Source organism: Carassius carassius, chromosome 21 (genome assembly GCF_963082965.1).
Source record: "Carassius carassius chromosome 21, fCarCar2.1, whole genome shotgun sequence".
Lineage (NCBI taxonomy): Eukaryota > Metazoa > Chordata > Actinopteri > Cypriniformes > Cyprinidae > Carassius > Carassius carassius.
Window position 1 is genome coordinate 20,457,759 of NC_081775.1, and position 25,558 is coordinate 20,483,316.

At 37.1% G+C, this 25,558-nt stretch overlaps 1 protein-coding gene across 3 annotated transcripts in view; it reads left to right on the plus strand.

Moving 5' to 3' along the window:
* Window positions 1–798: 798 nt before the first annotated feature.
* magixa (MAGI family member, X-linked a) overlaps window positions 799–25,558 on the plus strand; it is a 39,600-nt gene continuing 14,840 nt past the window's right edge. For 2 of the 3 annotated variants that reach the window (XM_059503742.1, XM_059503743.1), the window contains exons 1-11: window positions 800–1,123; window positions 8,306–8,595; window positions 11,795–11,911; window positions 15,063–15,182; window positions 18,347–18,520; window positions 19,223–19,400; window positions 20,051–20,121; window positions 21,178–21,345; window positions 22,884–23,376; window positions 24,547–25,057; window positions 25,155–25,218. In XM_059503742.1, the coding sequence (XP_059359725.1) occupies window positions 8,316–8,595; window positions 11,795–11,911; window positions 15,063–15,182; window positions 18,347–18,520; window positions 19,223–19,400; window positions 20,051–20,121; window positions 21,178–21,345; window positions 22,884–23,376; window positions 24,547–25,057; window positions 25,155–25,218 (2,176 nt within the window). In that variant the 5' untranslated portion in view covers window positions 800–1,123; window positions 8,306–8,315. Of the gene's footprint in view, window positions 1,124–8,305; window positions 8,596–11,794; window positions 11,912–15,062; window positions 15,183–18,346; window positions 18,521–19,222; window positions 19,401–20,050; window positions 20,122–21,177; window positions 21,346–22,883; window positions 23,377–24,546; window positions 25,058–25,154; window positions 25,219–25,558 lie in introns of all 3 variants that reach the window. The other variant, XM_059503744.1, reaches the window with a different exon arrangement.

Consider the following 25,558-nt stretch of genomic DNA (forward strand, 5'->3'; position numbering starts at 1 on the left):
CTTTTTGCACTACAATTAATTTTTAATCAGATATTCTTAACTGTAAAAATTAAGTAAATATGCCAAATAATTGATGAACTGAATAGAAGCCTACATTTAAAATTATTTTTTAATTAATGATCTTTAGTGATAGTTTAGGCTATTTCTATTTAAATGTGATATTTAACTTTTAGGGCATTCCCAGAATTCCATGTGGGAACCACAGAATCTTATTTAAACATTTTTTTATGTGTGTGTCTTCTGATATTTCGTTCATGTTTATAGTATGCATTTACGTTGCTACGCTTCGAACAAGAAATAAATGAATAAACAAACAAACAAAAATAAATAAAAATAAAATTTCAGTGCATAAACCCTTTTGCCTTTAACTGGCCAAAGGTTAAAAAATAAAATAAACTCAAGTAAAAGTTTTATAACCCTGTGACCAAGAATAAAAATGCTCAAATAGTGTTTGCTATTTAACACTTCGTCCATTAATTTTCTTTGCACTTGTTGAAACTAGACGAGCATTCAGATATTTTCACCAAAATGTGACCAAAATAAATACATTTTAATACTTGCCTTGTGTCTTTGATCAGAACGTTCGCATGCGTAATGAGAGGCACGCAGTCCTATTCATTATCAATTCAAATACATCTTGATTGAAGTATTTGGGTGAGGAGTCACGGCGCGTTCATGTATTCCCAGTCTCGCTCAGCGCTGTCCAATCACCTCCATCCATAGGCGGTCCGATCCGTCCCTGTTTCACACAGCGTTCCCTCCCCGTCCCTGCCTCCTCCTCCTCTCCTCCCCTCCGCTTGGCTGCCTTATCATCGCTTCCTTATTGCCAAACTGCAAAGACAGGGATGTACTGAATGCAGCGTAATTTTGACCCATGTTCCATTAGCTGAGCGGCCCTGAGGGCACGAGCTTCCGCGCGGGGCTGTAATGCTACACTGTCCTCCCTCTCCGGCCACTTCATCCTCAGCAGCGCAGAGCCATGGACCTCAAACCGTAGTGCTCTTCCAACACAGCGTATCTGCAGTCACCTGCGACTCCAATAGGCAATCAATATTGATAGAGTATTTTTAAGGATTACAGCCATAAGGCAATACGTCGCGGGGGGAAGGCTGGAATTATGAAGGTATGTCACAGACCGCCGCATTATTGCTTGGCTGACCATCCGATACTTCTGCCATATGCTTTTGTCCATTCATTTCTGTAGGTGTACCGCGCGAAATCTATTATGTCCTTGCGTGGCGACTGGTGCCAAGGGAGCCACTTTGCCTTTGCAGCATTTAACGCCGTGCGCGCTCCCCTTGTCAGCTGCTTTGTGTGTTTCAACTATCTCCATCACATCTTCAACCGCGATTCATTTCAAGTCGGCATGTGCTACTCGTTCCTGTCTTTAATAAAATATGTTCGCGTGAAAGCGCCTCAGACAACAATAGCAGTACATTAGCACGAACGCGTTAGTGAACTGTTGGTCCACGTAGTAAAAGAACGGCCTCACGCACTCCTGTTTGCAGGCAACGTAACCCTGTCAGGTTTAAATGAATATGGGTGTTTTTCTCTAAGTGTGTGAGAGACACAGAAAGTGTTGAGTGTGTAATGCGAGAGCGAGCAGGTGCTGAGAAAATGTGTCAGACCAGTTGCGACTCAGCCGTGCTGTGGGTTTGCAGTGATGTGAGATGAGATGTGGGATTCATATTCCACTCTGCTGGTAAATAATGACCATTGCAGTCATTGGCTACAGCATGCAGCCCCTCTCGGCACCATCATAACCCTCCACAGCGTTTATGGCCACACTCAGGCATATCAGTGTGTTTATTAGGGTTGTGAGATCTCAAGGCATTTTATGAGAAGGAATGGAAGTTACTTGTGTTTGTCCGCTGAGCATCTGTGAGGGAATTTGGCAGGGCATGTGTCATTCAGTAAACAATCCAATGTTAAACAGAATTAGGAGATTTATAGCCAAGTATGTTTGCAAACACACACGCATAATGGTCTCGAAGCTTCCGATACATAGAAAAAAATAAAAATAAGTCAAATAACTTATGTAGACAATGTATTATTAGCTAGCAAATAATACATTGAGATACAATTATGCAAGAGAATGTGAATAAGAAAGGAACAGAATATAATTATTTACAAAAACTGTACATCAACGTCTTGGATAATGATTAACGTAAAACTAAAAAAACCTTTGTTACTTGAAATAAAAAAAAATAGTAATACTTTCTTATTTAGTATGTACAAAATATTTGATGTACTAAAATAACTCAAAATAAAAAGAACAATTATATAGAAATACATAAAAAACTAATAAATGACAAACACACAAAACAAAAATTACTTTAAAAATAACAAAAATATTTTAAAACTACTGTTTTAAAACTACATCACATGCTTTCTCAAATGTTTACACTGATAAAAGTATTAGTACATATATTCACATTATCACACGCATTAAGCACATTTTCATCATTTTGAATATGATAAAATATGTAACAATGACAATCACTGACCATTTTGCCATGCTACTGCTGCAGAACTGCCTCCCTCCGTCACTCTTCTGTATCTCACTCTATCTTTCCCCCAGGCTACACCATTTCATACCTCTCCTCTCCTGTCCTCTGCTATCCCTGTTACATTTACTTCTTACTATCATAAAGCTGCTAGCATGAAGGTTATGGACTTAAATCAACAGCCAATAGTGTCATTATGCAAATGAGCCTGTGCAGGTGTGCATTCTGGGATTTTATATGTACAGTATGAGCATGTGTGCAAGTGCTGTAAAGTTTAATTTCTAGAATACATATTTGACTTGGATGTAATGTGTCAATTTGCAGTGAAAAGACACTTTCAGTGGTTTAAAAGTGACTAGTAGCTGAAATTGTTCCATTTGATCTTGGGATTTGTAGTCCTAAACCAATGTGACTTGAATCATGTTGGAATTACGTCTAGTGTGACCTCTTTTAACTGAAGAGGTTGGTTCTGGGTTCCAGATTGTTTGTTTTTATTAAGGAGAAACCTTGACTGCTGATGTGGAGAAATGACAAACCCCATGGCTCTTCATGGCCCATGATGCTTTAATGATTCAGCACATAACAGCAGACTGATGTACCTGGGGCTCTTTACACAGGAGCAAGATACCGCAGAGAGATTTTAAACATGTCTCTGAGTGATTCGATATTAGTTGGGTCTGATTTGTGGAAGTTAGAGTTTTATTTGGCTGTACTTCTTCCATCTAAACAAATTTCTGTAGACATTTTCATCCTGGGTCAAGCTGGTCTTTCTAAAGGAATCCTACTAAAACCGAATTGCTGGTTTTAGCTTAAGGTGGCTGTAATAAATTAAAACTTAATAATCATCGGGAAGAAGGAGGCGGGAACCGGCGGACAATCAAATGAAGACTTTAATAATAAAATAAGCACAAAACAGCGCATCAGCCCCTCGCGGACGACTGATGCGCACAAAATGAAACCAAAACCTAAAATAACGCCCAGGCCTGGTCCTCTCTCGTCCTTCACTGTCGTCGCTCCCGTTTTATATCCTTCAATCTCCTACGTGGGACTCGAGACCGGCAGTGGGTCGCAGGTGCCACTGATTTCCCAATCATTGCCGGCCTCCCTCCTTGTTCCCACGTCCCTCGGCCCCGCCCCACTCGCCACAGTGGCCAGACCAGATGTAAAGTGCTGCAAACCCATCTGAAACCAGGCAACAGACCAACCTGGAAGACTAAATAAGATGAGCAAACCAAGTAAGGCTTTATTCCAGAGCAGAAGTGGGTGAAGATGTGTAGTCTTGTGTTTCTCTAATTTGGGAGCTCACGTTAATGTTCATTTCTACAGTACAATGAGATCAAGACATACCATAATGATTTGCTTAAGAGAGGGAACACGGGGGAGAAATCAAATTTCATTCTTCTCTGATCTTAAGCCTTGTTCCACAGCATGAACAGTAATTGACATTAAGAGTTGCTGCATTAGATGTCGACAAAATCTCAAACAGCAGTGGATCTGAGCACCATCCACAAAACTTTGATTTACATCTCTCTTCTTGGCCCAGTGACATCTGGACCTTTAGTTTTCAATTAAACCTGTTCTCGATTTGAGCATGTTCATCAACTCACCTGAAGACCCAGCAGGACTGATCTTCTCTCTGCACTTCATCTTTTGAGGCACAGGCTTCCTCAGAGTTAATGAGAAGATCCAATGTGTTTCAGGCAGGGTGAGAGCCCTAACCTTAGGTTTGAAGTCACATTTTGAAAACTGTAATTGAGAAGTTTTCTACATTCCACTTTTGCTCTTGTGTATTAATCCAGCATTTACTTAAAACTTGCCATTATGTACTAGACATACTGTTGTTCATTTACACTACTAGACAAAAGTTTGGAATAATTAAAAATGTTTGTTTTCTAAAGAAGTCTCTAATGCTCACCAAGGCTGCATTTATTTTTAACAAATTAGTAAAACTTCTCTATTCAAATATATTTCATTCCTGTAATGGAAAATCGGAATTTTCGGCAGCCAGGCTTCATTGTCACTTGATCACTCAGAAAGCTTTCTAATATGATGATTTAGTGCTCAAAAACATTTCTTATTGTTAAAAATGTTGAAAAATGCTTATGATGCTTAATACTTTTGTTTCTGAAACATCTTTTGATCCAATAAATGCAGCCTCTCTGAATGTAAAATACTTTTTATTGGCAGTTAAGTCGCTTTGGATAAAAATATCTGCTAAATTATTAAATATAAGATGGTCATGTTGCATAGTTGCCATATCAAATATTTCCTGATACTGTTCATGCAAATGTAGCTGGCCGGGTGTATAACTTTGAAATGCATCCATCTTAAATGCTCTTGAATGGTATGAAAAATACAAACAGTTCTTTTGTTTGGGGTTATGAGTTTTTATTCATAAGTACGATGGGGTGGCAGTTTTGGGCACCTTTCCAAAGTACTTAATAAATTATTCTCAACATCTCAGCAGCCCATGAAGACCCAGCATGCATATGTAATGCGGAAGATCCAAGCGGGATTTAATCAGAGAGGGAAAGGGCTTTAGATCTTGATAAAATACACAGATGTCACACAACAGTGATATACTTGAAGAAACTTGCCTCGTATGGGAGTGTATGTCTGTGCCACATAAAACATCATCCCAGATGGATGCCAGAAACATAGCGAACAAAGTGGTAGACAAGATCCAGATGTATATTTAAAGCTAAGTTATATATTAATCTTGTATCCTAAGTGCTGAGTCTTATTTTACCTGCTTGAGAGGTTTTCCGACAAACTGTACACTGTCTCATATCACATTCACACAGTACTGTGTGTGTGTGGTCAAGTGAGGTGCGACCACACTGCGGCAGGTTGGATGGACTTTGATACCAGGCATTTGAAGTGCTCACGCCACTGTTTGCTTTTAGTTTTTTAAGGTGACTCGCTCTTCTATTTCTCCACAGCTCCAGGCAGAGTCTGTAAAACCTGGAGTTATAACTTTCTTTCTCTTTGTGAGGTAATGGAAAAGACCCGCAGCACCGGAATGCACGGTCTCCTCTACTCCCCTCCTCGAGTTTACTGCAATGGTGTTGCTGTAACTATGTAACTCTGTTAGTATTGTCCATTTAAAGACTCAGCACCCCCACCCTCGCTGATGCATATCAGATGATGCATTAACTAATGTGTGATCTTTGCACTGCAGGCTTGTAATCAGATACTCTGAAGTGTGTTATATAATTTTTAGATGATTTGTGTTTTATTTTTGCTTGTATTTTTGTGTCTTTAGCTTCTGATTCATGTCTATAGAGACTATATGAGTCGCTATATGGCTAAGCAACAGGGAGACACATGCGGAGAAAGAGAGAGAGGGCCTTCTGCAGCCAACCCTGATGCGTATTTGGCAGATCCTCTGAGATACTGATTCGTTATATATTTTTTCTACTTTACCATTTTTAGTGGAAAGCTTCAGACGATGTTGCTGGTAAAAAATGTGTAAATTTGCAGTAGTAGAATCATTGACACCTGAAATAGATCGATGCATTTTTAATGAGCCCGTGTAAATTGTGTTTGTGGATGGAATCACCCCCCACTGCGTTTTGACCATCTGTTTGCTTGTTTTGTTTCAATTTGGAGACTCGTTTCATGTGTTTAGCTTGTGGAATACCACTGGGACTCGCATAAATGTGTTTTTGAAGGCCCCTGCTTCTCATTTTGTGCCTGTTAGAAAAGTTATGGGACATATATTCTCATTCTGTATGTATCTGACTTTGTGCTGTGTTTTATCCTTTTTGTTTTGGTTAAAGTGGAATATGTCTTCAAATCTACATGCAAAAAGACATATTCAGTTGTGTTTTGTTTACTTAATATACAGTACGCTACCGTTCAAATGTTTGGGATTGGTTTGATTTTTAAAAGAAGTCCCTTGCTCATCAAGTCTGCATTTATTTAATCAAAAATACAGTAAAAACAAAAATATTGTAAAATATTATTACAATATTTTTCAACATATTTTAAAATGTAACTTTTTATTACTGTGATAGCAAAGCTGAATTTTCAGGAGCCATTACTTTCGTCTTCAGCGTCACATGATCTTTTAGAAATTCATGGAAACTTTTTTTCTGCATTCTTGAATAAATAGAAAGTTCAAAAGAACAGTAGGGATGCACGATAATTATCAGCCGATATTTAATGCGCATCTTGTCAGTAATGGCAAACCACGATCCTATTTTGTGCAGTTTGTCAGTGAACAACAGCTCTGTGTAGTAAATGCTGCTCCATGTGAAAAACACGGCATTACTGACAAGACGCACATTAAATATCGACCGATATTTATCGTAAATCCCTAGTATTTATTTGAAGTTGATACTAGTGTTGTCAAAAGACCCGGTACTTTCGGTACCAAGTCTGTACTAAAAACATGAAAATGTCACAGTAGCAGGTTTCTTTAAGCACCGGTGGTACAGAGTACCCGGTCATCCCAGTTCTTGCACTATGATTTCCGCGAAGCAGAAACGTGGAAGGAATCTCAAAATCCAGTCATGAAAATGAAACTTTCATTTTAATATGGACAGTCACGGAATTTGTCAAAGTTAGCATAAATTAATCAAATCAAATCTCCATATATGGACCAGTATCTGTAAATGTTAAGCCGCAAAAGTTGGTTGAAATCTGAATCCTGCATGTTGCGCGTCTCTGTGTGAATGAATAAATGGCAGAGACGTGCGGGTTTGTTTACTACATAGACTGAAGCGCGTGACACTTGCAGTAATTTCAGCATCTGCCATCTCAATGAGGACAGACATAAACAACATCAGCAGAACTGTTCTTCACAAGCAATTTACCGTTTCATTTAAGTAAAACCAGTGTCAATTTAAAGGTATTCACGGTAACCCGTCAAAATAAAAGTTTTTTTTACATTTACATTTTTACATAAAGGCATTGTGCTAGAAATATTACTATTATTTAGTAGAATGTATGTGATATTGCTACTACTGTACTACTGTTTTTAAAGAACAAAATCACACAATATTTCTAAAATATAATTAAAATATAATTATTAATAAATAAAATAACATTTTTGTATTTACCAAAAAATTAAATGTTTAAATAAATTAAAACACTTTTTACTGTTTTACATAATTATATTACTTGTAGAAAAACTTTAAACACAATTGTAAATAAGTATAAATGATGGCATTGATTTTATTTTTAGTGATACGTATTGTTTTTTTTTTTTAGCATATTTTTGTGTTTTTTTTGCTTTGTTATCAAAATTGGTACCGAGAACCGTGGATTTTCACTGGTATCGGTACCGAATACTGAAATCTTGGTAACATGACAAGACTAATTGATACAATTACTGTCAGTAGTGTGGTTTAAATGCATATTTTAATATGATTTTCTGTCACTATATAACCAATAAACCAATATCATGGCATTCATTATATGACACACATTATATGAAAATTATCTGACATTATTCATTTTCAATTAACCTATTTTAAAAACCAAAATAGGTTGGTTACCCTGAATATTTTTTAAACAATATTTTTGTGTGAAGACTCTGATCTGTAGGCAGCCCTGTAGAAAAAAACCCCTAGTTTAAGGTGGTCTTCTGACCTGTCCAAACTTGTCTTCAGTTGGTTTAGCTGAGTGGTCAGCTGAAAAGTGCTTCAAATCAAAACCTGACCATGCTGGGAAATCAGCTAAGCCCAACAAACAATCTTAGGCTTGTTTTTTTTTTTTTTTTAGCAGAGAAATCTCCTTTTAATTTTTGCAGACAGAATTTGAACATGTTTTCCTCTTTCTTTTTCTTTCAGCGTGGTCAACATGTCTAAGGCCACTGTAAAGAAGCTGCACTGGCGCTCAAAAGTGCAGGAGAGCTTCGTCCCGCTGGGCGGAGCCTCAGGAGAGCTTGGTGTGGCCATCGGAGGTGGTGCAGATTATGGAGAGTTCCCATTTGTCACAGCAGCACCTGGGGGTGGAGCCACTGTTGGTGACATCATCCTAGAAATCGGCGGTACACCTGTCCTGGGATTGACCTTGGGAGATGTGAGAGGGGTCCTAAACTCATGTCCACATCCAATTCGGATCAAAACCGTATCACCAGGTACTCTGTTTATCAATTAGAATAAATTGACTGGTGTATGATTAGGCACTATAAGTTGGAGAATAACAACCTTGTGCACTGATCGAACTCCTACTTTGCATGAGATAAGTTAATGTCCATGCAAAGAGAAGAATTCCTGAATATTCTTTTGAACAAGATCATCAATTCCTCACCATCATGTCATTTTAAACCTCAATGACTATCTTTTATGGAAAAGAAAAAAATATGAAGAATATTCTGACCTTTTTTCTTTAATATAATAAAACTGAAAGGGGACTAAGGCTGTCAAACTACAAACTGAGAGAGAAGATTCCAAAAAAAAACTATAAAATTGGTCATTAAATTTGTACGCTATATTCCTTATGAGTGCGTGAGTCCAGTTCATAAACAAATTCTAAACTGATTCAAAGGAAAGGTCTGACAAAAAGAAAAAAGAAAAAAACAAACAATTCATGATTCATACATTGGTATTGCTCTCATGATCAAGGAGAGCTAGAACTGGTGTCAAGGTATCAGTACATATTGACTTTAACTTCTATCTTAAAGCTTTTTTTATTGGTCCAGAAAACTTTGAATGTAGTACAAAAGTGGTATGGACTACTTTTATGCTATTTTTATGGTGAATTTTGTCATTTTGGACAAAATATTGCTCTTTTTTTCCTTATCATTATACTGGAAAGTGAGGTCAGTATATTCTTTAGAAGTACACTTATTGTTATCCACGGAAGAAAGAAAACTGTCTGAAAAGAAAGTGAGCGTGAGTAAATGTTGACAGAATGTTCTTTTTAGGTGAAATATGCTATCTCATTGGAGGCCCTCTGACCCACTGTGAGCTCTCTGAAGATGGAGGATATCAGTAATTTTCTGGTTCATGGGTCACCTCCGCCTGGGGTTAAACCTGTGACCCTTATGTTTCTAGCCCAGGCCTTTCCTGCCAAAGCTGCTACCCACCATATCATGTTATTTTGGGAGGTTTTGTCTGCATTTTGTGGCACTTCTTAAATTAAATACTTGGGTTGTGTGAGAGCTTTATATCTGCTGACAACATATAGCCCTGAGTAGGTCACAGTGTTGACATGTCACCCGCTAGTGTCATTCTGCCTGAGGATTGTATTATCCTAATCTAACCTGCCTGAATACGTCACTTCAAGATGCTCCATGGGGATTTGATTTCCTATATTCATATCTATCTTCTACACAAGGAAGTGTTAAGAATTCTAAGTTGCTCTTGACACCATAAATGAATGCTTAATAAAGGCATTTCAGTCTCTCAGATTTGTCAGCACAATGTTGCGAACAACTGTAACAAGAATGTCAAATAATGCTTTCTTATGTGAGGAAAAAAGCTTAAAGCATCTAAAAGCTTTTGTATGAATTAAATTACACAAAAAAAAACTATCACTGATGGTTTTAGATGTTTTTAAGGATTGGATGGTTGAGCATAGCAACTTAGCTGCTTGGTTTAGTAACTAGAATTTTTGGAAGTAGAATAGGCCTAGTTATTTATGGAAATAACAAAAGTAGAAACTGGCTGAAATAGAATACTTTATTTATTTTATTTTTTTGTAAAATACACCTGCTGAATTAATGATACACTAACTTTCAAAGGTTTAGGATCAGTAAGAATTTAAGAATTAAGTTACACAGTATTTCTAATAAATGTTCTTTTGAGTATTTATATTAATCAAAATCTTTTATTTTTATTAATAATAAGAGCACCTGTGCAGCATATTAGACATTATTCTAAGGGATCATGTGACACTGAAGACCAGAGTAATGGCTGCTAATTCATCTTTGCCATCAGATAAAAAGTTACATTTTAATATACATTAAAACAGTTATTGTAATTAATTCACAATATTACTGTTTTTGATCAAATAATTGCAGCCTTGGAGAGTATAGAGACTTTCAAAAGCATTAAAATGTTTTACTGACCCCAAGTTTTGAATATTTTTGCACATTTACACCATGTTTATACACACATTTACACATGACAACCAGGTGCAAGGCAACAATTTCCAACTAAGTGATTATTTATTTATTTATTTTCACTCTGTCCACCACAACTTAGAAGTGGAAATGCTGTGTGATGTTACAAATCTCAGCCAATCAGAAAAGTTGATGAACAAGAAGCATAAAACATATAATGTAACGTAGTTTTATAATATCTGTTTTGTTCCTTCGGCTGGCATCATTTTTATCTTTCCTCATTGAACTTCAGGGGTCTATCCAATGTTTCGGAACCTGTATAAAGTTTAACTCATTGGCTCTTGGTCCAGTGAGTTTCTGATGACATAAAAATTACTGACAAAATGTAGTATTGCTTGTTGCTGTTGTGATTAGTTCAGACAGAAACTCAGATTGTTCTAACTCTCTTGATTAAACAGTATTGTTCTTAATACAGTAACATCATGTATAAGATCCTGATAAGCAATACAGTACCTACGCCAGGTCTCCACCTTCCCACAGTTCAGTGTCAGACATTAAGTGGATGTGATATCCTGCACTCTATTACCTAACCTCTCCGGAACTCTGCCCTGGTCGGCCCGATTGATCGCTGTCAGCTTGGGGTTGGTGGAGCCCCGTTTTGGCGAGTAACGGGGCGGGCAATCCCCATCCACAATGTATAAAGACCATCAATATCCAGCGTGAAAGGAAGCTGGCTGTCATCTAAGGTCATAATGCACTTTAAAAAAATGAATAGATCAGTGAGAAATGACTCATGCTACCTTTCCCACGAGTCCTTGAGGAGTCCATGTGTTGAGATTGTGTGAGGAAAGGACCACCGGATTATATTAAGTGCAAAAATCAATACAGAGAAGCCGAGCGGGGAGGATAGGTCCTCGTTAGGTGCTCCGCAGTGCTTGTTTGTGACAACAGCACACTGACCTTAGAGACTCCTGCAGTTGCAGTGCAGTCTCCGTGTGTGTGTGAGGTCTGAGGTGCTACTGTGGTAACCCGGGGTGTGTGGTTTTAGGATTGAAATCAGGACGAGAGACCGTTTTACCCAAATCATATTTTAAGGTGTATTTTAGCTTGTTTATTTTCAGAACAGCGTCTTTGACCGTTTCACTTTGCCAGTGCACCTTTTTTCTTATATTTCCATGGTGACAGCAGGGTTCCATTTTTGAGTTTGGCAACAGTGGTTTCAAATCTCTCTGTCTCATTCTTGCTCATGTGTTCTGTTTGTAATCTGTAGGCTCGACTCTCTGTAAGGATCTGAGACTTTACCTGAGCAAGTGTTTTACACCTGGATCCATGGACAGCCAACTCCAACAGGTCATACGAGAGAACCTCTACCTACGCGCCGTGCCCTGTGAGTGACACACACCTGTAATTCAGTAATACAGGGGTCTTTAACACAGGATGTCAAACTAACTTTGGAGAAAAAAGATGAAAATGTGAGTTAAATGTCCAGTTGTTAAAGGTATTATGCTCATTTGCTGACTGTCAAGACAAAAGTACTGATTCATCTGGTAAACTCTAATCTCACTGAGTTTACACAATTTTGGGAATAAAGGCAAAAACATTTTTTTATAAAGTGTGTCTAAAAACAAAGTCATGCTTACACGTGCTTTTGAGGATAATATAATCAGTGGATTTGTCCATGTTTGTCATTAAAGGTGCACAATGGATTTATTCAGGCTTCTGGGAAAATCCGATTTACTTTTTCTTTTAATAAATGTTTTTATACTGTCTGTTTAAACTGTAACTTACAGTTACTGACTTGCGTACTGTAGGTTCACCATGCATGAGACTTTAGAGGTACAGTAGATGCTGTGTCATATTAAGTTTAGACAACTACATTAAATACATTATTTTAATCTGATTTCAACTGCTTACATAAGTGGTTTTGATTAGGTTTATACAAATTTTATTTGAGTTTTTTGTGTTTCGTCTTCTAGTTCAGGAAATAAAAGAGTGAAATGAATGGGCGAGATATGTTTGAACTTTTTGTATTCATTTTTGCACAAGCAAAACTCTGATCACTGACACATTTTGAATAAATTTTTCTATTATTGTCCTTAAAACTCTTCATAGACCCCCAATCTATTATTTAACAAAATGCATATGGACCAGACCTCTTGCTTTTTAGTAATACAGTAGGTCTGGCTACACGACATTATACAATATGCAAAATGACTCCCTGCTGCTTCTTTCTGTCCACCAGAAAAAGGTTGTAGACCCCGCAGTAAAACAACTGCATTGAAAACACAAATGAAAAAGATACTAAAATACATCAGCCAGCAAAAGCATGCATGCAATCTCATGCTTTGATGCTCTCAGAGACTGTAAACAAATCCAGTTTACAATCATGTCAAGCCTCATGTGGAGTCAAAGGTTCAGTCACTTTGAGGCAATGCAATGCACTTTAACCATTGCCATGGCAACTGTCATCAAATGTCACAGCAGTGCGCTCATTGTGAATGGCAGTGTTCCATATTTTGCCTCGGCAACAAAACTGCAACTATTTTCAGAAATGATTGCATGTTTTATTAATGTATAGCTCCTGCCGGCCCCTTTAAAACATCAGGCACCCGTTCACCATAACAGCTGATGCATTTAATCCGACCCGCATGATTCAAATTTCACCTATTTCCTGCTCTTGAATCCCAAAGCTGCACATTTGTCTTTGTCTCCAGCCTGAGGTACCCTGCTGTGCCTTTCAGTGCTCCTGTGCATGCATATACGCATAAATGCGTCAGCACCCAAACACAGACCCATTCTGGCATGCTTGTGAATGTAGACATAAGCACACTCATATCTGTGCACCCATTCACACTGTAGGTTCAGTTACTGTCTACTCGAAAAAAGACACGTTTATTCATCCCATCATTATTTTGACATTATAAAGCAGCTAATTTTACTGTCACTTCTCTGAAGAGATTGCAGGCAATTAGAAGACTGTAAGATGCTCCTCTTATCTGTTCTTTTAGGATAAAATAGCACAGGTGTGTCAGTATAAATGAACACTGCTATGTTTAACCAGGTGCTGAACGTCATGCTAAATAGTAAGCATGGGGTTGCATTGGGGCTTTTAGAGTCAACATGAAGTCAGCATGATTTACTTTTCTAAAACACGTTCCTGGTCTTATTTTGTGTAATTCATCAGTACATGTTATTCCCAAAGAAAAAGAAAACGTTTCTTCCTAATCTTTCATCAAGATGTAATAACTTGCTCAGCTGTCCTTTCCAGCTGACATCACGGACCGCTATATTTCAACCCCAACCACCTGGCTCTGTTATGAAAATCTACGCCTGCTTTTCACAATCCAATCGGTTTCTTATGGATAAATTTTTTCGCTGCTAAATATCCAGACTCAGAAATGTCATGTTACTAATGTAAAAAGCCCTCAATGTCAAAATCCTTAATGTCTCATTCTACACATTAATTAGAGATTCATTTCAGAGTGAATGTATAGGTTCAAGTTTGTCGCATTAAAATGGCATTATTTAAAAAGAAAAAAACCCTCTCATATGCTTTTGCATGGGCTGTCAGTACGATTAATGCAATACAGGCACTGTGATGTCATATATGGGCTTGGGACAATGCAGTGTTTTGTTATTAATGGATGATTTATTGTATATAGCGGCTGAAGGCTTTTAAGTCATTACAGTCCTGCTTGATGTTGAGTAACTATGCGTTGTATCCATGCGATATGTGCGCTACCTCATAAACCACGTACCTTTTCTCTACCTGAAGACTTTTGCTTCAGAGCCATTTGTTATGTTGGCAAGGTCGATTGATCAAAATGTGCAGGTTTCCTACTGTATCTCTTCCGCAACGCCGGAGAGTTGAAGTGATCAGTTTAGCCTAAATCGGGATGCACTGCTAAGCTACCTCAGGAAAATCCACTTTTCTCAACTTTCATTTGAGATGGAAAACTGAGACGGAGTTGTATAATCTCATCACTGTGAGATTATAGAGCAAATCTGAAGTGTTTGAAATCATAAACAGGTGCTGCCTCACGCCAACAAAGTCATGCAAACAGACGCACAGACAGTTTGTTTAATATATAGTATATAGCGTAAATGCGGTTATGTAACTAATTTTAACTTCACTTGACATTAAACTCTTAATGCCTGTTTTCCATATCAATGCCAATCAACTTGCTACAAGTATGTGGGTGAGTGAGACAGCTGTGTTTCTGTTTTCTGAGGTTCTGTAGATCCAAACATCAAATGCATAAAAGCTGACTTGCCTCCTGGTGATGTCATCAGGATGTGTGTTTTATTTATTTATTTATTTAAAAAAAAGGGAAGATGCAAGTTATGAAAAAATAATGATCTTTTAAAATGTGTTTGTAGCACTACTGGCCTTTCTATTTTTGCAGTATCCATTTAAATGGCTTGTTGTTTACTAACAGATTCATACATGTTTTTTGCTAAGTTCAGCAAAAAACAAAAACATTGTATTTTTTTTTTCTAATTACATTCTTATGTTTGCTCTCCCTGCTTTGACCCAGGTACGACCAGGCAACCACGGGATGGAGAGATCTCCGGGGTGGATTATAACTTTGTGTCCATTGAGGAATTCTTCTCCCTGGAAGAATCAGGAGCCCTGCTGGAAAGTGGGAAGTTCAAAGGTCAGAATCAGTATTGTTTCTTAAACAGGGGGTTCCATGGGGGACTCAACGTGACTTAAAATAAGACAAAAATGAGCTAAAGCAACTAAACAGCAAGATATTGTTTATTTTAATTTCAGGATTCCCACGTTCTTGTAAAACCTGAATATGTGAGAAAGTTCAATTTTAAAACTATGAGTGCCCATGTAATAGGTTTTTTAAATTAGGACTTGGGGGGGGGGGGGGGGGGTGACTGGGGGCTTTTAAAATTGTTGTGGACAGTGGAGGGCTTTTGAGTCAAAAGGTTGAGAAGCACTGATCTAAACAGTTATTTCATTGCTTATCAAACAATTATATTTTCTCTCAAGTAACAAATTAAAATATCAAATGCTAAAAAATGTACAAATACTTATGAGCAAACTTAGAGAAAAACTGCAACTGTAGAACCCAGACCACCATTCACTAAGTTTGTATTTGTTTATTAAATATTTAGGCTGATTTGATCGTATTTTCAGCTACCAGTATGTGTGTTTTACACATTTGTTTAAATCCATTCTGTTCCACAGATTTAACTCACAAAACTCTTATTCAGACAAATTCATATGCAAACGTATTGAACAGACAGGCCTTGTTTTGGATATAATAGTTATTTACTGTTCTACTGTTTTTTTTTGCGTGCATACATTTTGAGTTTGTGTGTGCTCGTGAACACGTGGTGAGGGTCAGGGCGTCACGCCAGAGCTCCAAATGCCCAAGCCAATCAGAATCAAGAGAAGCACCCTCCAGACTGCGGCGAAAAGTGCCGTGCTGGCTCGGTTCTGTCCTCCAACATTATCAGCAGAAAGAGCTGAAAAAGAGCCCTAATGGAGAGAGAACAAGCGTGTAACGCAGACTGATGTCTGAGCCTGCTGATGTCTTTGTTAAGGGTCTCACACACAGCTGCAGATTCACACTATGACATCCTTCAAAGTTGCAGCTCTTGGATTTATGAATATGTTTCCGCTGACTCGTGTTTTTGATGCCGTTGCACCACTTTCCTTTGTCTTTGAAAAGTAAGAAAGATAGTGTTCACTTATGTCTATCTCAATCCCACATAAAAATAGTTTTGTCGTTTTTATTCAAACCTGCTGTTGACTGATTACTCATGGTCCAATCACTGACCGTGTCACTATCAACAATAGGGACTTCTTTTTGTTTTTTTATTTAGTTTTTAATTATCCTGCCAAAATCTCCACTCTATATAAACGACTGTTCAAATTAATGGGGCTTTTGAAAGACTTTTATGCACACCCAAAGCTTTATTTGATCAAAAATACAATACAAAAAAAATTCTATTGCAATAATATTACAATGCTGAATTAGCAGTTTTTACTCGAGTGTCACATGATCCTTTTAGAAATCATTCTAATATGCTGATTTAGTGACTAAGAAACATTTCTCTTTATCAATATTGAAATCAGTTGTGCCGCTTAATATTTTTGTTGAACACATGATGCATTTTCCCCAGGATTCTTTGATGAATAAAAACTCGAAAAGAACAGCATTTGAAAAAGAAATGGAAATATAACTTCTAACAATATAAATGCCTTTACTGTCACTTCTGATAAATTTAATTCATCGTTGCTGAATAAAAGCACTAATTTCTTAATACAACCTTAATTACCCTTTAGAAACTTTAGAAAGGAGAGGTATGGTACATTTTAATATGTCTATAATTAATAACAAATGTGTTTTTAACACCTGAGCAGTGATGCCCTGCAGCTCATGAGTCATCTCTCCAGTCAGAAACCACACCACACTTCTACTTTTCTATCACTCTGTACAGGAGAAAAGAGGCTTTTCTCTGTAATCCCTATTTCAGTTTCTCTGTCTCCGATCACCCCTCCACCCCCATTCCCTCTCTCCTTCTCTCTCTCTGTTTATTTATTTTTTCTCCAGTTGTAAATAAGCTGCAGCGAGGGAGTTATGCTGCAGTTAAATATCACTGGAAGTGCCAAACATGTAAACCCTCTGAACTGCGAAGGATTGTGCGCCCCTAGTGGTCATATACTGTAAATAGTGTTTTTTCACCTGAGCATTTATACTGTATGTTGTGTGCTTTTACTTTAGCTTTTTAGAGTAGCTATTCAGAGGTGGATTAATATCATGTTTTCACCATTGATCTGGTTGCTAAAAGAGCTCTGAAACATCCTGTCAGTTTATTAGTTTCATAACAGCTGTGATTAAGGGTTTTAAAGAGACTGTGATCTAGGGCAGCAGCAGCCAGGAGCAGGAAAAATTTCTCTTTTGATAAAATGTACAACTAGAACTGTATCATTTAAACTGGTGACACAAGACGTTCTACCTTGAAAGATACATCGGGGTCACATGAACCATTGGAAATGGCTTTTAAGTTTAAGATTATTTTTAAATGAGTAAATCTTAGGATTTTTAACATTTTGAAATTAAGAAATATTATGATATAAAATTAATTCTGAACTATTTCTGTTTCACTGATCAAGTAAGCAAATTTATGACACTGATCATGTGAAGTCTTTGGTACAAAATGTCAGATTTTCTTGCTTCCATTGAAGCACAAGATGATCTATTGGAACATCCACTCAAATCATGCAGGATAACATGGATCATCAGATTTTGTGGAGCTCTTGCCAGACTTGTGGAGTTCATGTACGTTTGAGTACATGTTACTACAGGAATAAGGGGCTCATGTTAATTCATGTTCATTTTAACATTTCACAATTGTTATGCTGGCTATATGTAATTAAAAAAATGTTAAATTAGATACATTTACTAGTGGTTTTATATGTTTGTTTGTATGTTATGTAATTGTATTTTAAAAATAATTTTTTTCAATGTCAGTGGTGTGCTCATAGGGTTTGTATTTTGCTGGATTAATACCTATTTGTTTTTGAAAATGGAGATCCAGAGGTTTCTGTCTCGAGCTGTTTTGATTATCCTGTTCAGGTCCACAATTCTAGAAATGGCTCTTTGGCTGCATCAAAAAATGGACTCAAGGAACAATAGTTTTTAGGTTGAAAATGGATGATCTTTCAAGGACTGTTTCAGTTAGCGCATGTAAAGCATTGTGTCTAAAGGCCATTGTTTTTTTATTTTGCTGATTGGAATTTTTTTTTCCGATTGTGGCTTCATAGAGGCCATTTCTAAAAAAATCTCCATCATCACAGGGAACTATTATGGCACACCTCGGCCAATCCACATCGGTCCTGATAGCCCCCCCATTACATACCAGGAACATCGAAATCTCCTGAGGAACTTCCGTACCCGTAGCAAATCACTCAGCAACCTGGAAAAGGCAGTGGAGGAAGGGGACAACAGCGAGGAAGACTCTGGTCTTTCAGGTATTCAGCTATTGGGTCCACCTTTTATTTTAAAATTAGTTGTTTTTATTTCTTAAACAAGCACTTTTAAATGCAAGCAACTTCCTATTTCATTTTAAATTAATATATTTAGGAAACATATTCTGTTGAGATTGGGAACTTCTCTTTTTTTATCAGGATCTATAACTTATGGTGTACCTCAAGACACAAGTTTAGGTCCTTTAAATCTTCTCCTCTGTACAGTATGTGCACCCCTTAAATAAATTGGTTATCAAAACTAAGTATCTCCTTCCACTGTTACACAGACAATACATTTATCTTCTAAAAGCCATTGTTAAAACTAACATAAAACTTAAAGCCTAACATTAAGAAAAAGCCAATGAGAAGTTACTTTGTTGTTGCTTTAATATTGTGTGCAGTATACAGTATGTTGAGTTTTTGTGGCATGCAGAATCTTCCAGCATCTCTGGATTTGACTGAGGTTTTTAACCAATTTGCATTTTAAACCCTCCGTTTTTGAAGACTCAACCATGACATGCTTACATTTTTATGTTTTTGACATGAAAAACTATGGAATTGTATTTAGGATTGATGCCTTTCTCATATTAGAGCTGGCAAGAGGAGAGTACCATGAACAGCGTGACCTCTCGCTGGCCTGAGTTTGCCTAAGATTATATAAGACGGCTGCATCTCATGTCATGTTCACTGTACTTTGTTTCTCAGCGGGGTCTGCAGGAGCCAGCAGTGCCCCTCCCACCACCATTGTCTCACCTAATCAGACTTGGGATTTAGGCGGTGGGCGGGATGGAGGGGTTGCCATGGAGAATGGAGCACGTGGAGGGGCATTGCCTGAAAACTGGGAGCTGGCGTTCAGTGACACGGGCGAACCCTATTACATCAAGTGAGTCAGCAGGGGGAGAAGGAAAATATAAGATGGTATAGTGAGACAGAAAGTCGTTGAAAAGTTGAAAAGATAGCTTTTTATGTCACATTGGTCTTTTGACATACAAAGGCGACACTTGAACTTTAAGATGTGCGTCAATAAGAAATGTTTAATTCAGCGGGGCGTACAATTATCATGTTGGAAGTAAATGTGATTATTTTGTATTTTTGATGCAAAAAGGATAACATTTGAACTCTAAGACACACGTCAATGAAAAACCCAGAATCTTTGCCTTACCCTATGAAAATGATTTTCATTTAATGGGGTTATTTTGTATTTTTGATTCAATTTTGTGTACAATAAAGGGAGACATTTGAACTTCAAAAAGCATGTCAATGAAAAATGGATAATCTTTGCCTACATCTATGAAAATTAAGTCAGCTAATGTGGTTATTCTGTATTTTTGATTCACTTTTGTGTAAAATAAGTGTGACATTTGAACTTTAAGCTGTGCATCAGGGAAAAATGCATAATCTTTGTCTTTATCTGTGAAAATTAAGTCCTCTTAATATTTATTGCTCTCAGAACTGCAGTTGTATTTCATCTTAAAGTTGCTGATGAAACCTTGTGAGTGGAAAAAAGTCTCTCTGATTTCTCTCATTTTTCAGCCATAACTCAAAGACCACAAGCTGGCTGGACCCAAGGACTCAGGGCAAAGAGATTGTCAGCAAGACAGAGTGTGAGTGTATATGTGTGCATGTGTGTGTGAGCTTGGCTCCTCTCCAATTCTTGTCCCAAACATACTCTCGCTCTCTCTGCAGTCTTCACACAAAGATTAATGACAAACCTTCCTGGAGCCATTTAGTCTTTCTCTCACGCCTTCATCTTATCGCTTGTTTCCTTTGCCTTTCAAACCTTATTCACGATCGCCTCGTCTCTCCCTATTCGCCCATCTCTCTTTTTCCTTTAATGTTATCTATCACTCAAAGCACGCTCTCTTAGATTTGAGAAGGTCATGTCTGCTATCACTTCTTAGCTGAGTGGTCTTCTGAAGTCATTTTGTCTGTTACTTTGCACATATGTGTAGGAAGCCAATGTGTGCAAATACATTTATATCTGAAATCTAATTTAACCATGAGGAAAAAAGTTTTAGAAGTTTGAAAAACAAATAGTGTGTAGTATAGATGGTATACTGCCTACTGTTGTGTAATCATATACATTTTGCAGGTTTGAGATGGTAGTATACTGTATTGTCACATGACCTCTTTACATTGCATGTTTAATTCAGCGGTTTGGAGTCCACTTATCATGCTGGAAATAAATGTGGTTACTTTGAATTTTTAGATGCAATTTTGAGGAACAAAATGTAATGTTTGGTAGTCTGTTTAAATAATGAATGAAACAAAATGAAAGAAAAAGGTTAAAAAAGTGCTCTGTTGTATGCTGCATGGATTTTACCAGTACTGCACATTTTACTGCAGAATATAAAAAGTGTGTAATTGAACATTTCATACAGAGTATAACCAGTACAGCCCACATCCCAGCAGATGGCACTGTTGTTTAGCTATCAACTCCATCCTGAAACAATGTAGTGTAGGCGGTTTGACTTAAAGCCATTGCTAAAACTCTGTAGACTTAGCATCTCATGTATAGAGACTTACTTTTATGTTTGTTTGTTGTTGTTGTGTGTGTGTGTGTGTGTGTGTGTGTGTGTGTGTGTGTGTGTGTGTGTGTGTGTGTGTGTGTGTGTGTGTGTGTGTGTGTGTGTGTGTGTGTGTGTGTGTGTGTGAATTAGTACCTGCATTCACAGACCAACCAACTGAACTGAAGGGCTATTCCATACACACCCGCCTGTCGAAAGGGCCTCGTGGGTTTGGCTTTAACATTGTGGGTGGCAGTAGACCTCGAGAGTTCCTGCAGGTGTACAGTGTCACCCCTGGAGGCCCGTCTGCACTCAAAACAGGTGCGTTTTAACCCTGTGTCCTTTAAAAAACAACACCGATGCAGGTAAAACTGTACTGCAGACTCTACCACACAAAAAGCTAAGAGAAAATTACTGCAGTGATTAAGATCTAAAATATAAATGGCACAATGTTCCAATGGTTGGTGAATTTAGGCATAAATATTTCTTAATAGTCATGTAAAATGACTACTGTATTATTATTATTAAGTAAAGCAGTTTTTGTTATTTAAAAGAAAAATGAAAAAGCAGTCATTTTATTTTAAATTGCTCATGTCTTTCCTCGATATGTTCAGGAATGTTATGATGATGATTATTCTTATTTTTCAGTAAAGCTGTTTCTGTTATTTAAAAGGAAAAATGGCATTAATCAGTCTTTTTTTAAATGTTAAATAACTTGTTTTTCCTCAATATGACACTTTGCACAAACACATTCACAGAGGCATCAACTGTAATGTTTAATGTTTTAATCCGGCTATTTTTAGTCTAATTTCACAATGAGAACAATTAAAATTGTAAATAGGAATTTGGTGGAAAAAAAATATGCATGCGTGCCACATATTACCCTGGCAACACAAGTATTCTCTTTTGGAAACTGCTAAGTGGCTTCTGCTTTCTGCTTTTTTAATCTGCAGTAGAGGAGATGGCACTTCAACAGTCAGTTCTTTAAATATTTATAGATTTATGACCGATATAATAATTTAATAACACACACAGATTTGTGCAGGGGGCTCTCAAAGACATTGGGAATCATATGTGATGTAATGGTACTGCTGACTTTAACATCCTCTTTTATGCATAGAAGACAAAAAGCCCAATAGATCTGGATTTAAGTCAGATAATTTATAGATGGCAGAAAAACCAGGGGAGAGAAAAGGATCGGATGGATAAAAGATAGATTTTACCGCATGAGCTGTTATCTTTTCTGCTCTCCCTATCCTTTAATCTGTCCCTCCAATCCTCACTTTTATTTTAGGCAGGAAATCCCTTGACATTCTTTCTCTCTCTCTGGATTAGATTAGTGTGTGTGTGCGTGTGTGTATTTGGTGATTTGGATGGTCTCATGGTTTGAATCTGCTCATCTGTTCTTAATCCAGATGGGCCTGTAGGTTTTAATCTGCTTGCCTCTTACACACAACACTGTCCACTCACGTGTACTAACAAAACCAAACACACACACACACTTATCCTTATCCTTAAAGGGGTCACATGGTACCATAATAAAATTTCTTTGAGGTTTCTCTCTCTCTCTCTCTCTCTCTCTCTTTTTTTTTTTTTTTTTTTTAGTTTAGTTGATTAATTATGTTTAATTTATTTTAGTTATTTATTTTGTCATGACCATTTTCATCCCTGTCTGACCCTTAGTTCACAAAACTCAAGACTTTTTCAACTGGTAGGACATTTTTAAAGTTACAGCAGGATTTATTGTTCACTGAAATTCTTACATTTAAAAAATCAAGGAGATTTTGATTCCTTGTTATACTGAGTGGTTATGATTTCCCACATGTGTAAATGCAAATGTTTCTCTCTCTCTCTCCCAGCGGACATCCTAGTGTACATCAATGACTCATGTGTGCTGGGTCTGTCCCACAAAGAGGTTGTAGAAATGCTGAAATCCGTCCCCATGGGTCACAGTGTGGACGTGGTTCTCCGTCGAGGTTACCCAATGCTCTACAACCCTGATGGCTGCCCCAAAACCAGCCTCTCTTCCCCTTCTGACCCAACCAGCACCAACCCTACAGCCCCCGGGTCTGCTCAATCCCAGGTCCAACATCCCGATGGACACCAGCCTGGCTTGGTGAACCTCAACCGCTCCATGTCCCACCACAACAACTTCTACCCCCGCATGCAGAAAGAATCCTTGGATGCTAATGGAAACACAGCACCCCAGCTTTCATACGCAATGGCCAATGGAAATGGAGTGGGAGGGACTATAGGGATGGGGGCGGTGACTTCTTCAAATGCCCCTCCTCCATCAGAGCGAATGAGCTCCAGTCATAGTGATACGGAGGTCTGCTCTGTTGTCACGCGCAGGTAAACCGAATGACTTTGAAGACTGATTGTGTTTATTTATTAGTAAATAACCATGTTCATTAATGAATGGTGATCATGGTTGTGACATGAATTATAATTGTTATTATTAATAATGTTGTTGTTGATGATGATGATAATAATAAATATTATTATTATCATTAATGAACATGATGATAATATTAATAAATAATATAATAATTATTATTATAATCAATTAACTTGTTTGTGACATCAAAGAACGTATATCAAAGAGAACTAAGTTCTTTAATAATAATAATAATAATAATAATAATTTTGTCAATATGAATTATTAGTGTTATGGCACTATGGTAATAATTTTGTTTGGTCATATTTTTCATCTTCCCTATTGAACATGGTTATGATATAATTATTGTTATTATTATTATTATAACCATGTTTATTAATGTTAATGAGTATTAATATAAAAATAAATACCATTAATGTGCATGGTTAATAGTAATGATGAAATTAATAATAATAATAGTATCATAACCATGTTCAATGGGCAAGATGAAGAATATGATCATACAAAATTATTACCATAATACCATAACACTAATAATGAATAATTATAATAATAATAATAATTATTATTATTATTATTATTATTATAATTATTAATTATTAGTGTTTATTATTATTTTTGTTATTATTAAAGAACGTGGTTAATATTAGGGATAGTAAATAGTATAATTATAAAATACTATTCAGAAACATTGTAATAATAATAATGATGTGTTAAAATATTATTCTTAAAAACACTGATAATAAGAACGAAATTATTATTATTATTGTTTTTGTTGTTATATCCATGTTTATCCATGATTTCAATAAGTATTATCATTTTAAAATACAATTTATAAACATTGTTATAATTAAAATAATAATAATAATTAAAACTTACAATTGATAAGAACAAAATTATTATTATTATTATTATTATTATATTATAACCATGTTTATACAAGATTATAATTAATAAACCTGGTCAATATTAGTTATAATAAATATTAGCACTATTTTTAAATAAAATAAATAATAATAATAATATCATGACCATGTTCATTGATTATTATTATTATTAATATTTTATCGTTGTTGATGCTGTTCTTTTTACACAATCATTTATTTCTTCCACACTCCATCTAGAGCTTCCCTTGTCCGAAGCTACAACAACAACTCTCTTCCAGCTCCTTCTCACGCCCATCACAGTTCTAAGTCTTCCGAGAGCGAGCTCTCCTCTGCTGTGCTCCCGCTGCCCCAGCCTGAGGTGGGTCCTACCGCCCCGCCAGGAGCACCCAGCACCCAGCGGCCTCCAGTGCCCCAAACATCTCTTGCTGTTGCACCTCCAAATGAGCACCCACCCTGTGGTTTCAACGGGTGTCCAGCCAACAATCCCCCGCGACCTCTTCCGGGTGGCCTAGGGTCCCCCGGAGCCCCAGGTGGGGTAGGCAGCGGTGGAGAGGGTGAGCTGGTACCTGTGGCCTTGGGCAGGAGTGAGGGAGGGGGTATGGGTTTCAGTGTGACTGCTGGGGGGCAGGGAGGGCAGCTGGCGGTGGTGAAGAGAGTTTGGGACAGACGGCAGTGCCACTCCCTACAGCCAGGGGACGCCATTATTAAAATCAATGGCGCTGATGTGCAGAGTCTCAGCTTTGCACAGGTAATTCATTAACTCTTCAGGTCTGTTTCTGAAGCTCTTTCCTCATCAACCTTACATACTTGAATCCTTGCAAATGCTCTTTTTTTACTATGAACAGGTGCAGCGAGTGCTGCAAGAACATACCAAACAGGGTGAGGTGGTCTTACTGGTTTACAGAGGAGGTGAGTGTTCTCCACACTGTCTATGAATAAATCGTTTATAATATTCACATATATGGATGTGTGAAAGAGAATTAAAAAAAAAAAACATTTGTTATTTATTAATGTTTCATTGCCATTTTACTAATACAGATTAGTAGGGTGTGTAAAGAAATTGTTTTTTAAAGATTTAATTTAGCTTTATATCAAAAGTAATCTAAATGTGAAAAAAATAGCATTTAAATATCTAATTTAAATGCATTTGAATATCAAATATTGGCTGACACCATTAAACAGTAATATTAAAAATAAAATATTAATATTGTCTGATAACCAATATAATATAATATAATATAATGCAAGT